Raw genomic sequence first — 14,555 nt, 5'->3', positions numbered from 1 at the left:
CCGATTTTTAAAAACATACATATTCATTTACACTGTATTAACATATCTATTATTTTATATTATTGTATTAAATTTCATTTTTTGATCAGTATTTCAAAATAATCGTCTACGAAAAATACAATTGTTACCATTAAATATTTCCCTAGATTTAAAAAACGTTATCAAATAACTGTCAACTAAGATCTATTTTTTAAATAATCTGTTGTTACTTTACATCACACTTGCGACTTGTTCCTTTTTATTCAGGAAAGACGTTACGTGTGCCCATTTTGTAAAAACTTTGATCGATATATGATGACCGTGCACGTAACATTTTGTCCATCGAGCAATCTCGTTTTAAACATGCATTTTCTAAGCAAACTTTGAAAACGACTCATCCGTCAACCCCGATATCTATCCGTGCTCTACTTATTCCCCGTGTCATGTTGGTACCCTTTGGTACACCGAAACTATGCCGTCCCTGGGATCTCGACCGCCGAGGCTAATCCCCCTTGGCGGACTTGGACCATGCTCCAGCATCGTTCGCGACGGTCGCGATGGAATCAACGCACACCCTTGCGCGCGCGCGCGCGCGCTTACCCTTGAGAGAGAAGGCGAGAATAAGAGCGAGGGAGAGAGGATGAAAAGGAGAGAAAGAGAGAGAGAGAGAGGAGCTAAGCAGAGTGAGCTCGCGATACGCGGCAACGGCCGTGAGCCACGGGGGTTCGCAAGGGGGTGGTTGGAGATGAGAGAGACGAAACATACGGCACGCGACGGTTATAAGAAAGAGACAGGGTAGGTTCTCCGGTACAAGGTGGTGGGCACAATATTGATCTGTGGGGTGGGCTTCGGGGATGCTGTCCTCCGGCTCTCTCCTCCGCCCCCGGGCCGCCTGTCTCACCCGCCTTCTCGCATCCCCTCGAGCCCCGCGATGTCTCCCCCCTCGCGCCATCGCACCCTCGAGTCTACTCCCCCGGTGCTCGCGATGTAGTGGGGGTCACGCTGGTTGCGTGCTGGTCCAGTCCGCAGCCTCCAACGAAATGGTGGTGGGAACCGGGGGCGGCCACGGGAGGTAGGGACAGCGGGGGACGGTGGCTGCTCCGGTGATGGAGGTGGCGGAGGAGGATTATGCCCCATCTCGTGGGGAACGCTCCTCGCGCTTATATCGCGGCGGTAGCTGCGAGTCGCGAGAGCTCGACCGGTAGCTCGTACACGACCCCGACCGCTTCCTTTTTCAGGGGTTTCGGTTTCCGGTTCGGGCACCCGTTCGCAGGGACAAGAGGCGGTTCTCTCCATCCCCGCGTGTCCAATCCCCCTCTCTCTCTCTCTCTTTCTCTCTCTCTCTCTTTCTCTCTCTCTTTCTCTCTCTGTCTGTTTCTCTTTCTTTCTCTCTTTATCACCCCTTATCTTTTGCCACCTCTTTCTCTCCATTCCTATTTCTCTGATCTTCCGTCGTTTCCCTCTTGCCAGCCCTTGTCTCAGTCTAGCGCGAGTTGCCACGTTCGGGCGGACTTCGCGGCATACATCCTGTGCGTGCGGCCTGTACGGAAAGCTACGCGTCTCTTCGTCATCTTCGTCATCGTGTTCGTTGCCACAATCGTCTTGATCGTCGTTCGGATTATTCGTATATGTATTTCGCTCGTGTCGAAGCCGATGCGCGCGATGCGAGATAGAACCGTGTATACAAGAGAAACGACTTCACCAAAGGACAAAAGCAATTACGGATAAAAGAAGCGGCACATAGAGCAACGCGAGGACGGAGACGGATGGGATTGCGGAGAGAAAGAAGAGATAGCTGCAACAGGACAGGAAGGGCAACGATGATGAACGCGGATACACGAGAATGCACGTTTGCGCGAACGCGTGATCCCTGTTGAGAGAAAAAAAAAAAAAAAGAAACGAGTGCGACGAGAGGGTGCGAAAAGAGAGCAGTCCATCCCCGCGTGTCCAATCCCCCTCTCTCTCTCTCTCTTTCTCTCTCTCTCTTTCTCTCTCTCTTTCTCTCTCTGTCTGTTTCTCTTTCTTTCTCTCTTTATCACCCCTTATCTTTTGCCACCTCTTTCTCTCCATTCCTATTTCTCTGATCTTCCGTCGTTTCCCTCTTGCCAGCCCTTGTCTCAGTCTAGCGCGAGTTGCCACGTTCGGGCGGACTTCGCGGCATACATCCTGTGCGTGCGGCCTGTACGGAAAGCTACGCGTCTCTTCGTCATCTTCGTCATCGTGTTCGTTGCCACAATCGTCTTGATCGTCGTTCGGATTATTCGTATATGTATTTCGCTCGTGTCGAAGCCGATGCGCGCGATGCGAGATAGAACCGTGTATACAAGAGAAACGACTTCACCAAAGGACAAAAGCAATTACGGATAAAAGAAGCGGCACATAGAGCAACGCGAGGACGGAGACGGATGGGATTGCGGAGAGAAAGAAGAGATAGCTGCAACAGGACAGGAAGGGCAACGATGATGAACGCGGATACACGAGAATGCACGTTTGCGCGAACGCTATAAAAAAAAAAAAAAAAAAAAAAAAAAAAAGAAACGAGTGCGACGAGAGGGTGCGAAAAGAGAGCAGTTAACGGGAAAAGAAGAAGAGAAAAAGACGCGCGACAGTGGTGAATTCGTTGCCTACGTGAAACGGGCTGCTGGCAGAGGGAGCAGTAACGCTCCGCAAAGTTGCCTAGATACCGGGCAACACCGTGTTGCGCTCCGGTGAAGTAGGAGGCAGCGAAGGAGGCGGAGGTGGCGGTGCTGCTCCGCGGGAGGATGGAACGCGCGGTGGACTGTAGTGAGACGAGGAAGACGATCGCCGGCCAGGCCGCGAACGCAGGTCCGTGGTGCTGCCAAGAGTCACGATAGCACACCCGCGTCCCTCTCGAAGCCACGAGAGTGAAAGAAAGAGAGCACACGTAGGTCTTAAATCGCGGCAGCGTGCTCGCGGTTCGAGAAGCCAATCGCGTAAAGTATCGCGGCGTCGTTTGCGGTGCTACAGTTAGAACCATCGTTCCGTCGAACGTTCGCCGACATTGCCGGATACGACGAATAGTTGTAACCCTCACACATCGCACAGGCATTCGGAGTATCGCGACATTGTTCGCGGATGTGGACTCTTTTTCTGCGAATTTTTCTATCGGGAGAAATCTTTTTTACGAACTCGCGCGCGCGAGTATATCCAGCGTATCGTTCGTGCCTCTATGTTGTTTCGCTCTCGCGGCCGGAAATTCCGATCGAATCGTCGAGGTGGGTGTGAGCGAGTAATAAAGTGAGCCCCGGTGCCGGTCGAGAACGGGGTGAGAGTACTCGTAACGATGGACGCCGCCGCGTGGGGGAGAGCAGGAGGATTCGGTGTAGCGAGGGCGCGTAGTTGCCACGGACACCTGTAAACGGCACGAGCCCTCGCAATTTTCCTTCGAGACGAGATCTTTTTTGAGACGATAGAATCGGCGACGCACGCACGCCGAATGCACGCCAAAAGGCAAGCTTGTGAAGTACGCGTACGCGTAATTGACGAACGATACCGCGTGAAAAAATATCGGATATAGTCATAGGTACGTTCGTATCGACTGCGTCGCAGCGTCAAAACTCCGCAGACGCATTTCCCGTGAGATTAAAACTCGCGCCATTGTTGCTTCTTCGTGGCGCGCGAGACAATAGAAAAAATTGCTACCTATGTCGATATAGGCAGAAACCGCGGTAATGGCGTGCCATTTAATGCACACTCCTCCGTGAATCCGATAAATAGGTCATCGTAATGCTGGACTCGTGATCAATGGCTGGTTGGTTGGTTGGAAAGGGTTGCAGCTAATTAAATCGCATATTTTCCTTATAAAGTACGGAACATTTCTATTTGATATAATTCGGTGCACGTAAAGGTAAATGCGCGAAAACAAGAGCACATTCTCCTGTACTGTATTTTTAAAAAGCACAACACAGTGATAAGATTATCAATTTTTACTTTTTCCTAATTATTTTCTTTTCTTAAGACGAATATTTTGTTACGTATTTAATAGGATTTAATAATATATTTAATACTTTCCGTTATGTAAAATTTTAGATTATATAAGAATAATTTTACAAATTCTCTTTAAAATCAATATGTGTGATATTAAATATAATTATGTTCTTCTCAATTCTCTCGTGTAATAATATTAATTATTGCAACCTATTTCGAGTTTAATTCGCAGAGATCGATTTATGAGTCTGCATATATGCGACTTTTTCAATTATATTAATAATTTATTCGGTCTCACCAAGAGGATGGAAAATTTATGATAACGGGGCTTGGCGAAACCGATCGTGCTCATTGTTAGTCGTGGCACGTTTTCCCAAAGAGAATACAAGAAATCTTTTCTTGCTGATAGAGAAATAGTAAATCAACCTCCCAGCTTGCAAATCAGCCAATTCTTCGATACTCGCATAACGACTGTAACCATTATGTACACCGGCAAAAATATCGCGATAAATGACAGTATTATTCAAATTAGTGTCTTATATCACTATTTCATGAAGAACAGTCTCTACCTAAATTTGTGTAGTATAGATTTTGTGCACAATTTTTAATTTGAATTTATAGTTTAAAAATGTTGTCAAAGTTATTTTACTGAAATTTCGATTTATAAGCTTTGGAAAAATTTTTTGAATGCTTATATATAAGCTAAAATTATCAGATTATGATTAATCAAAAATCTCATTTGATTTCTCTTAGATAATTATAACAAGTTTCAGAATCTCTGACAAAATAATCTAAAAATATCATATCTTCGATTATTTCTCATATAAAGTTCCAGTGGTAATGTAAACTCGAGGAATGATATTTTAGATATATATAGATGTATATAGAAAAATTTTGTTGCGACAAAGAAAGCCGCGAATCTTTAGCTTGAAATAAACTATATAAATCTTAAAAATTATGCACAATTCTATAGATAAAGGGATTGAAAGCAATCTCGTCGAATTCACACGAGATAGTGCGAACGCATGCCGCGAAACGACGCCGCGCGCGATAGGAAACAGGGGCGCGAAGAGGTTGTTCACATACACACCTATACACACGCACACATACACACAAACAAACGCACGCACATATACATACACGCGAAATCATTATTTTCAGGATCCCTCGCGAGAATGCTCGAAACGCTGAGGAGCATCGTCGCGCGAACGTAGCGCGTTTTCTCTACGAACGATAAAACGCCGCCACCTTTCAACGATCGAGACCTCGCGAATACGCACAACCGAGAAGCGCGGAAGAACGCTTGGTTATGACGGCCAAGTCGGGAGGTGCGTTAGCGAGGGCATCGAGTATCGATTAGCAGATGATTCGCGCGGAATTGAACTCGACTCGCGAGATCTGCACGATGATGATAATCAGTGACGCAGCGGACGACAAAGCGCTCCCGGGCGATATTAGAGCGTAGTGACCGCTGCATGTAGAAGTGAACACGCAAAATTGTGCAGTGCATTACGGTCACGACGGGGCACGTCGGGACCGAGTGAAAGAACATCGGCGAGTCGGTGTCGAGCCTCGACTTGGGCCTGCAAAATTCATCTGCCATGGCGCACCAGACAAGAGATCTACCGCAGTTGCGAATAAAGTTTTATAATACGGTCGCCGCCGGTCTCCAAATAGTCCTCTTGCTCACCGTCCTACCTCAAGGTAAGTTTGCCGGGACACGAATTTCCGATATTTTACGATGACATTGTGTTTACGCGACATTACTCGTTATGATTTTCTTTATCGCTTTTCCGTCGTTTCAAGGATGAAAAGGCATGAATAATATTTTTGCAAATAGTTTTTTTGTGAGGATACTGACGAATAAAACTCCTGATAATTCAAATTACATGCAAAGAACGTTCCACACATCTATCAGTTAGCAGATTTATTATATTGAATAATATGGGCTTCATTTATAAATACTGCAATATCAAATATGCAAAGTGCATCTACTTGTCTAAACTTTTTTTTTATAATCTGAAGTTCCTTGTTCGAAATGCTATAATACGCATTTACTTTTACGTAATGAAGTGCAAAATTGTAGAAAGCGCTCGATATATCTATAATATACTTGATCGTTGATGTACTTTAAATGGAACTAGTTTAATAGTGATTAGCTTCAAAATTTGATGTAATCTTATATTTAATTTTGACTTGTTGAGTCGAATGTCTCAATTTGACTAATATAACAATGATTGTTTTTTGGTAAAAAAATTGAGGCCAAAGCTTAATTAGAAAATATGTTTCATTTTTTGATGCTTTTGTTGTCTATATATATTAGTTTATATAATTTCATAATCTATTTAATCTGTACGAAGAAAGCAATTATCGTTATTATATCGTTATTAAAATTTTTAAATATTAGTAATATACACATTGTGTGAAATAAAAATGAATATAAATACGATATATTCTCATCTATTAGTATTTAAAGATCAAAGTCGACTTTTGCATGTCGCGACTTCTATTCAGCTGTGTCATTTCATCGGGCTATTCTCTTTTTCTCTCTGTCCTCTCTGATATAGAAATTCCGAAAATAACTTTAGACGAGTACATAATTTAATGAACGACGCTCCCACGATTATATTCCAACGTCATCTTTGCTACAGACATTTCTAAACGATCAGCACGTTAAATGCGGTAGAAAATCATCAATATCGTTCACATCGATAAAATTAGTCGCGCACGTGTCAAATATAATAACCATAAAAAATTATTTTCGAGATAATAGCAATAATGGCCGGTAATTGCCATCATATGCTAACTTAGATATGTAGCTTTAGATGCTTGTAAAATAACAACTGCATTCCATGCTTTGTTCGCTATACCTGCACGCGTTTATGTACATATGGAAGATATATGCTCGCCTTTATATAATTTACGCGTGACTGATTACGCTAAAAGTGCCACCGCGTACGTGTATAATAAATCGGTTCGTCAATCATAATTACGGGCGACGCGTTCGGCAACAGTGCAACGTATAATAGAATCACCACAACTGCGGTATACTGGGTGCGACCTGCCATCACGATGCATCGGCGCTCGACCGCGACAAAACTGCATTTCGTTCAGTCAACGAAGTTTTGCAGCCATGCGCGGTACGACTCGGTCGGAATTAAATCGCACGATTTGAGGAACTCGCTCGGAAAAAAATCGACGTGTGTGTCGCGGACAGCGAAGTTTCGACGTGGCCGATGTTGGCTTCACCTCAGATTTTACGACACGTTAATCTCCGCGGTAACAGATTTAGACTATTGGGAATTGAACTTGTCGCGCTTTTCGAGAAAGTTGACGAGATTTTTTCGTCGTGCTATAAAACTCAGAGCTAAAATTGTGAAGTAAAAATCAAATAATATGGCAAAAGATATTTGAGAATTCAGTATCTCTCTCTCTCTCTAATTAACTCCAGATTTGAATATTTTTCGAAAGTGCTTTTTTTATGGTTTTGAAATATTTATATATGCGCACAAATTATTTTGTATGATAGTCAAAGGAAAAGGAAAACAAAAAGAGAGATATATATCTACGTATATATTTCAATGAAGCAATATACTTTTTAATATCAAAAATTTTTAACATTGGAATTTCTTTTCTGATTCCAATCTGTGATCAACGTACACCTCAAACGAACACGGTTAGGAGGTTTAACGTGACTTTACTTGGATGGGAAAATATGCAGAATATAATAAACATTCTAGCGCGAAATATCATGCGACGATTGAACTTGTGTGATCGTTTGGCAGCAACAGTAAAGTTAAATCGTTGGATTTAAACTTGAAATTTATTGGTTCGTTGAGACGGAGTCGAAACATTAATAACCCTTCGCCATCATCGCTCATGTGGTAAAGATCGCCCGGCAAAGCGATAAAATCTTTCCGGTATAGACGATCCGAAGCATTAAGCGCTTCGACAAATTTTTACGGGAGATATGTGTACACCTTCTCGATCATTATTCTCTGACAATATATCCAACGTATAAAATATTTTATCACCAAGTAACGCTATCAATTGGATGTCATAACTTCCTTGCATCCACATCAAGCGAAAATAGAACTATGATACTATTGTAATGTGTAATGCGTAATGTAACTAACTCGTAATTCTACATCTCGCCTATTTTTATCAGCGATCCTCATTTTTATCAAATAATCAAGAAATGTCATCCGCATTATCTTTTCGTTATCAATTTACTGCGATCCGTACTGATCGATTCACTCACCCTGGTTGCATGATGTCAGTCGTAAATCAATCAGAGTGCGGTAAGTAGAGAACGATGGGCAGCCTCTCCTTTCCTTCTCCGCTCTCCGCTATATATCCCGATATAATTTCGATCGAGAATCTGTTAGCTTTAGCCTGATGCTAATGTAAAATTCATTTCGTCGTGTTTTTGGTACCCGGTGAATCCGTTCCGCGGCCGGCGACGTATCTATTTTCGACGGTGTAGCTCACACATTTCTTCGTGAGTCTGAGATTACACAGCCCGCGGTAATAAGTCATTCGATTTATCGCCGGTCTTGCGCAAGATATCTTCTCGGAGGGGTTAGATTTCAGAAAAGGCTTCTAGATTTCTCCCTTAACCTCGCATCCCTTACCGATCGCCGACCGATCGTGAGTTATTTTCGGACGAACGGGAAAAAGCCTCCCTGCGAAACTGCCGCGGGCACTGCGTATTTTTCTACGTTACGCTTTACGGCGGCCGATGGCTGTTTCTCAATTACTAGGATACTGGCAAGGGGCTCTCCGAGAATTTTTCCAAGAGAGATTGCTCTTCAAAACCACGCACCATGTTCTGTTTTAACGAGTAACGCATCACTTATACGTATACGATTTCTTTCCCGCTCTTTAACATCGCAATTAAACTTTTAACAAGATTTTTTAAACGCGAGGGTTTTAAATCTTTGAATGAATAAACAAATGTTAATTGCTGCTTTGTGATTTATAGATTTTAATTTGGAATTTTTATATTACATAACATGATTATCGATTTGTGTCACACACACATTTGAACTTATTTATGATCGAAAAATATAGTTTTATCGTGCTGCATTGAATACACTGTGCTTTTATGCCACGTGCCAAACACATCTGGCTTTGAAGATTAATAAAGCATTAACATCACTTAATGTTCGATCGATACTAAAGTCGAACTGTTAATTTTAATAGCGATCGACTGTCAGACTAAGTCAGTGAAGCATTTGTCAATGAGATGATGCACATGAATTGTTCAAATGTGAATTGTCATGTAGATATTAATGCTAAAAATATAGTAAAATATAAATATTTTCATGACCAGGGTAACATAATGTAGATTGTTGAGTTAAATGAGAAAGAAAACTAAATCGATTAATTTATTAAGTTTCATATAGAACAAAATATTTTCCTAGTCAATATTATATTTATTAATGTCGCACGATTTATATAAATTTCTTCATAATTATTCTTCGCGACCATCTGGGATACACAGTATATCTATCCTTGTAAAATATTTTCTCGACAACAGTTAATAAATCATTGTCGATGAAATAGCTTCGAGTCTTCCGCGTTCACTCACACAAAATATCCCCTAGCTTCGCGTAGTAATCGGTTTCGAAGTTTCAACGAAGTAATCTGCGATCGATGCCCCAGAAAGCATCGCGGACGGAAAAACGTCGGACAGGGCGGAAGTCAGTCTATGTTAAAATTTCAGAATGTTTCGCCGTGGATTACGTTTGCAACGTGTTCGCTTAACGCGTCGGCTCGGCGTTTTACTGTCACCGGTTGAGCACCACGGCTGTCGGATATCGAGATTTTTACATTGCGCGTATTGCGCCGCAACGGAGCGGAGACGCCGCCTATAACGTTGATATCGATTCTCGAACTTGCAACCGCGCCATTTCTCGTACGCGCGAGCGTACACAAGTATTAATCGAAGGAAACATTTTCGCTGTGAGATCTGTCTTCTATTTGGAATTTATATTTATTGGATTCGAAATCGCGCTCTTTATACGTGCACGAGCAAAATCAGGCGTGGCGGTGACAGGGCTGTTGAAATTACATTACAGTCGATAACAAAACTGCATTGATTCCGCAACAAAATTTAATTTGGTTCGCGAGATTTTCGCGTATATCGCGATATTGGCCTATCTGATAATTACAATCCAACTATTGTGTTTTATCATGGTTGTAATTCAGGACTCAACAAGGTGCGCACGTTTTGCGCTGTATAAATTACTAGTGCCCTCATTATATGGGTCGAATAAAAAATTGTGATTTTACTGAATGACGACCGATCGTAAAAGCTTGACAAGTCGTTGCGATTTAACATGGAGATAAAAATCGTAGGATTAAAAATCGAGGATTATTGTTTGCGCACAATATCATTCGAGTGAATAAGGATTTGTCAAAAATATTTTACAGATGAGTATTGTTACTGTAATTGGGAAAACCGTGACGTAGGAAGTATTATTGATAAAATCAGATTTTTTTTTTTTTTTTTTTAATTTTATTTAATGCATAAATATAGATATATATCATTCACAAGAGCTTATCATAAAATTTTTATAAACTGTGTAAAAACAACAATGTAAATAAGTGAAATATTATAGTGTGTGTTAATCTATTTTGTATTCTTTTATATACGTTATATCGCTTTACTTCTGAAAAATTGATAATATATGGAACTATCTAAATATTTTATCTCCTTACTTTTTTATTCTTTTCAGAGACATTGCTTTATCTAGCATAACTCGTTAAGCGTTCACGATTCAGATAATGTTAGTAGCAATGGTTTTTTATTACTAACTGGTCTTTTAACACAATTTAGGTCACGTATCTACAAAGACTCGCATGATGACCACAATATTTGAACCTATACTTGTTCGTTCATACAGTATATATATATATATATATATATATATATATATATATATATGTAATAAATTAGTATAGATTGTAAAAGGTTAATGTTTGTGCGTGTATGTTTCGATAAAAGCCGTCATTGGATTAATAATTCGATGTCCGTTTAGCCCTCGTAGCTAAAATATAAGCCAAGGCTATATGATATTATTAATATTAATATTAATATTAATATCATATCATATACTAGAGTTTAATATTAATTTTGACTTTTTAATGTATATCGATATTTTTCTACATTGGGATATTAAAAAAAAAATTTTTTTTGACATAAATTATATAAATAATTATATATAACTGTATATATATATATATATATAAATATGTAAAGTTTTATGCAAATTTTCTTATACTACTAGTTTTACATAATAAATTATATGCTTATTTTTTAAAAAGACACGCTTGAGAATTATGGAGAGCGATCAATAAATTCCACCATTCTCGTAAGACAGCTGATTATCGAAGCTCGCAAAATCCAACGACGGCTTCCCCGAGAGACCATATCGTAGCACCAATTCGTTAGGAATTAACTTTGCGCGGGCGATACATTATCTCGAAATTGCGCGTAAATTTGCTCGCCGAAAGTTGCGACTACGGTCCCGAGGGTAAGAGACCAGTCGCCGACGAATACCCGAAATGATTTATAATCCGTCATAAAAGCAGAAACTCTCGGGAGACGCGGTTAGAGAACACCGCAGCATCTTCATCATTTCGGTCGGGTGGTGACGGTGCGGAGGGACACGGCTCGGATTTTCGGGACTTCGGACTACACAAACCCGTACAAGACCACGATTCCGTGCACCGATCCGTTTTATTTAAATCACGGCTATCCATAACGTCGAAATTCACTTCGGCCCGTTTAATGGTGATTTATGTTCGGCCCATGTGGCCGGCCCACTTTTCGCAATTTAGCCTGGTATCGCGCCAGGGATTGTCTGCCGGGATAATCGAGTGTGTTGCCTCTGTGTACTATGCCGTCTCGTGTACGAGCCTCAATGTAAGTGATGTCGAATAATAAATAAGACATGTTCTCTTTCTCTCTCTCTCTCAAAGAATACGCTGATAATTAATTAAAACAAATAATCGTGCGCGTGATTTCGCGATACGCGCATTGATTTGGCGGATATTTGGTATGATGAGGATATATGTGCCTATATAACGGCGACAAAATACATATTTACGGTCTTGTGAGAAGTTTGCGAGCACGATGGTTTGATGCCGTATTTGGAGTACGAAAGCAGAGATTGTATCTTCTCCGTCAAGAGCGGAATATGCGGGCGCCGGCAAAGTTCCTGAAACTTTTTGGCGAAGATCTCTTTCTATTTTTGTGCGAGCGATTCGGTTTACCGTATTTACCGAGAACTAAGCGCACGAGGTAAATATACGGCGCGACCAGCGAGGATCAAAAAGTCTCCGCACGTCAAAATATGGTCGCCAGAATAAATATACGAGCGGTTAGAGCAGGAATCGCGCGATCGACATCCAACTTCCGGACGCGTCAAAGTTAAAGTTTATTCGCGACATTGCGAGAGTTATTCGAAACGATAGAGCTGAGAAGCACGTTCTCCCTTATGAGAGGAATCCTCTGACACAGGCATTAAATTTCAAGGACGATCCCCGTGCCCGATGCGAAAGCGCTCAGACGCGCAAAAATCTGAATATTCTATGACCCAGATAAATTTGACTTTTCAAGGCGCGGTGCCGCCCCACACGCTGTGGCGATGAATGAAACATTTCGTCGACATAAGTGGATTCCGTGAGATGGTATTAGAATTTGAATTTCTCAATAGTGTGTGTTTGCGTGTGTTCTAGGAGGCTCGATAGGCCAAGCGTCGATCTTCAAAACATGTAAATTCTTACAGCGCGCACGGTTCTTGATATGCGGATTTTTCCCGCGAGGAATGCAAATATTTTGTGGGATGGATTATCTCAGAGATAGTTGACTGGGATAGTCTCGAAAATTGAAAACTTCAATTCTTTCAATATTAGAACTGTATGGCGCAGAATGATTGGAATTTGAAACTTTTCATATGCATACGTTCACTTTGTAACGTGCAATTCGGAATTCTCTATTATTGTCTCTCTCCGATTTCGTTCGTCACGAGAAAACGTTTGTCACTGCCTATAAACGCCAGTCTGCCAGAATTGCAGAAACTATTTGTACTTAATCTCCATTTACCGCTTAAAACGAGCTTTCTGAGCATGACAGGTTGTAGAAATCAGTAGTCCCGCTTGTATATCGAAAACAATTCAGTCTGCGGATGTCCTGCGACTAAATTGTTGCTTTGAAGTCTCGATATAGCGAACTGCGGTATCAGTCACTCGCGTTTCCATTAAACTGCAAGCAGCCGAATGTATCTACATCTCGAGCTTTGGGCCCCGAATGATCAAAGTGGCGTAGCCAATCTCATGTAAATGCGAAAGTGATTGAAGCCAAGATGCTAGTGCAGATAATATATAATACGTACATATATATATAAGCATAGATGCAGACATGAGTTTCTTGTAGGAGAGGTCGATGTGACACGAACGTAAAGCCCGGATCTCACGCTTGGTCACACGATACATACATCACGATCGATACATCATAATCGCTCACAGCTGTAGGTACACCTGCCGCGTCGAATTTCCGTCTATCTCTATGTCCTCTCCTCCCTCCCTCCCTCTCTTTCTCTCTCATTCCTTTTAAATTGAACATGAAGTTAGAGAATGCATATGGACAGAATATTAGAAGGCGATCAGTTTTTTTTAATAAAGCAACTTCTTAAGTCCAGCAAAGATACATTTTATAATATTGCAGTTTTTGTTACCCGTAGAATAATAATTATAAGAATTTAAGAGAGTTTTCAAATATTTTCATAAATTTTGTTACTCATGAGCTTTTGCTTTCACGATTTTTTATCAATCGTGCGTTTTACGACTATAAATATATTTTATATTTTTGTTCTCCGACATAATACACGTTTTAATCAGATTTAAACATTCTTTTTATTAATTATTTATACAATTTTGATACTTGAATTATGGCCTTTTATGAGTTTTCGCAATTATGTCATTATTCTAATTTACTCTTCCGTTATGTTTTATCGTCCTTTCTGTTATATTTTATTATCTTAATTAACGATTTCTGGTCTTACGTTACCGTGTTTTGTGCTTGTCTGACCTTGCAAGAATATTTCTCCTGAGTATTCATAAATCTTCTGCTTTCCCCTCATTCCGACGCGAGTTTATGCAAGATTTAAGAAAAGCAAGCAGACCTCGCGAGATCGAAGTCGACAGGAGCCAACCGAGAGGAATCCCTTTTATAATTAGGCCCACGGGCGACGCGTTGCTCCACTAATTACCTGTCCAACAATCTCCGACAAATGAATAAGTGGCTCTTACCTCAAGACTAGTCGCTCTCGTTGTCACAAAGCATATTTAGTTACAAGCAACCACCCCACGCATCTCGTCACTTTTTAGTTTAACTGACGTATCTGTGAAGTAATAATCTATATAACATACTTTTGTTCATTCTCTATGCACGATATATATATATACTGAATCTAATACAATCACGTAGGATAATTTTTCCAGAAATAAATAGCTATGCGAAAAAGAGGCTTTATGTTTTTTCTTGAAGTACGTTAATTTGCACTGATTATTATAGCAATTATTGACATAGTAATAGATATTAATAGTTTGTTTTGCAA

The 14,555-nt window shown here is 40.9% G+C and overlaps 1 protein-coding gene across 6 annotated transcripts in view; it reads left to right on the top strand.

The window, feature by feature from the left end:
• The first annotated feature begins 2,497 nt into the window (after nucleotides 1–2,497).
• Nucleotides 2,498–14,555, top strand: part of LOC115235470 (neuronal acetylcholine receptor subunit alpha-7) — a 224,678-nt gene continuing 212,620 nt past the window's right edge. For 4 of the 6 annotated variants that reach the window (XM_029807325.1, XM_029807316.1, XM_029807292.1 and 1 more), the window contains exons 1-2: nucleotides 2,498–2,884; nucleotides 5,089–5,631. In XM_029807325.1, coding sequence (XP_029663185.1) covers nucleotides 5,529–5,631 — 103 coding nt within the window. In that variant the 5' untranslated portion in view covers nucleotides 2,498–2,884; nucleotides 5,089–5,528. Of the gene's footprint in view, nucleotides 3,524–5,088; nucleotides 5,632–14,555 lie in introns of all 6 variants that reach the window. The other 2 variants (XM_029807307.1, XM_029807300.1) reach the window with 2 other exon arrangements.

The sequence above is a fragment of the Formica exsecta genome, unplaced genomic scaffold, assembly GCF_003651465.1.
Source record: "Formica exsecta isolate Colony F162 unplaced genomic scaffold, ASM365146v1 scaffold11, whole genome shotgun sequence".
NCBI lineage: Eukaryota > Metazoa > Arthropoda > Insecta > Hymenoptera > Formicidae > Formica > Formica exsecta.
The sequence above is the reverse complement of the archived record's forward strand: the minus strand, read 5'-3'. Positions and strand labels throughout refer to the sequence as shown.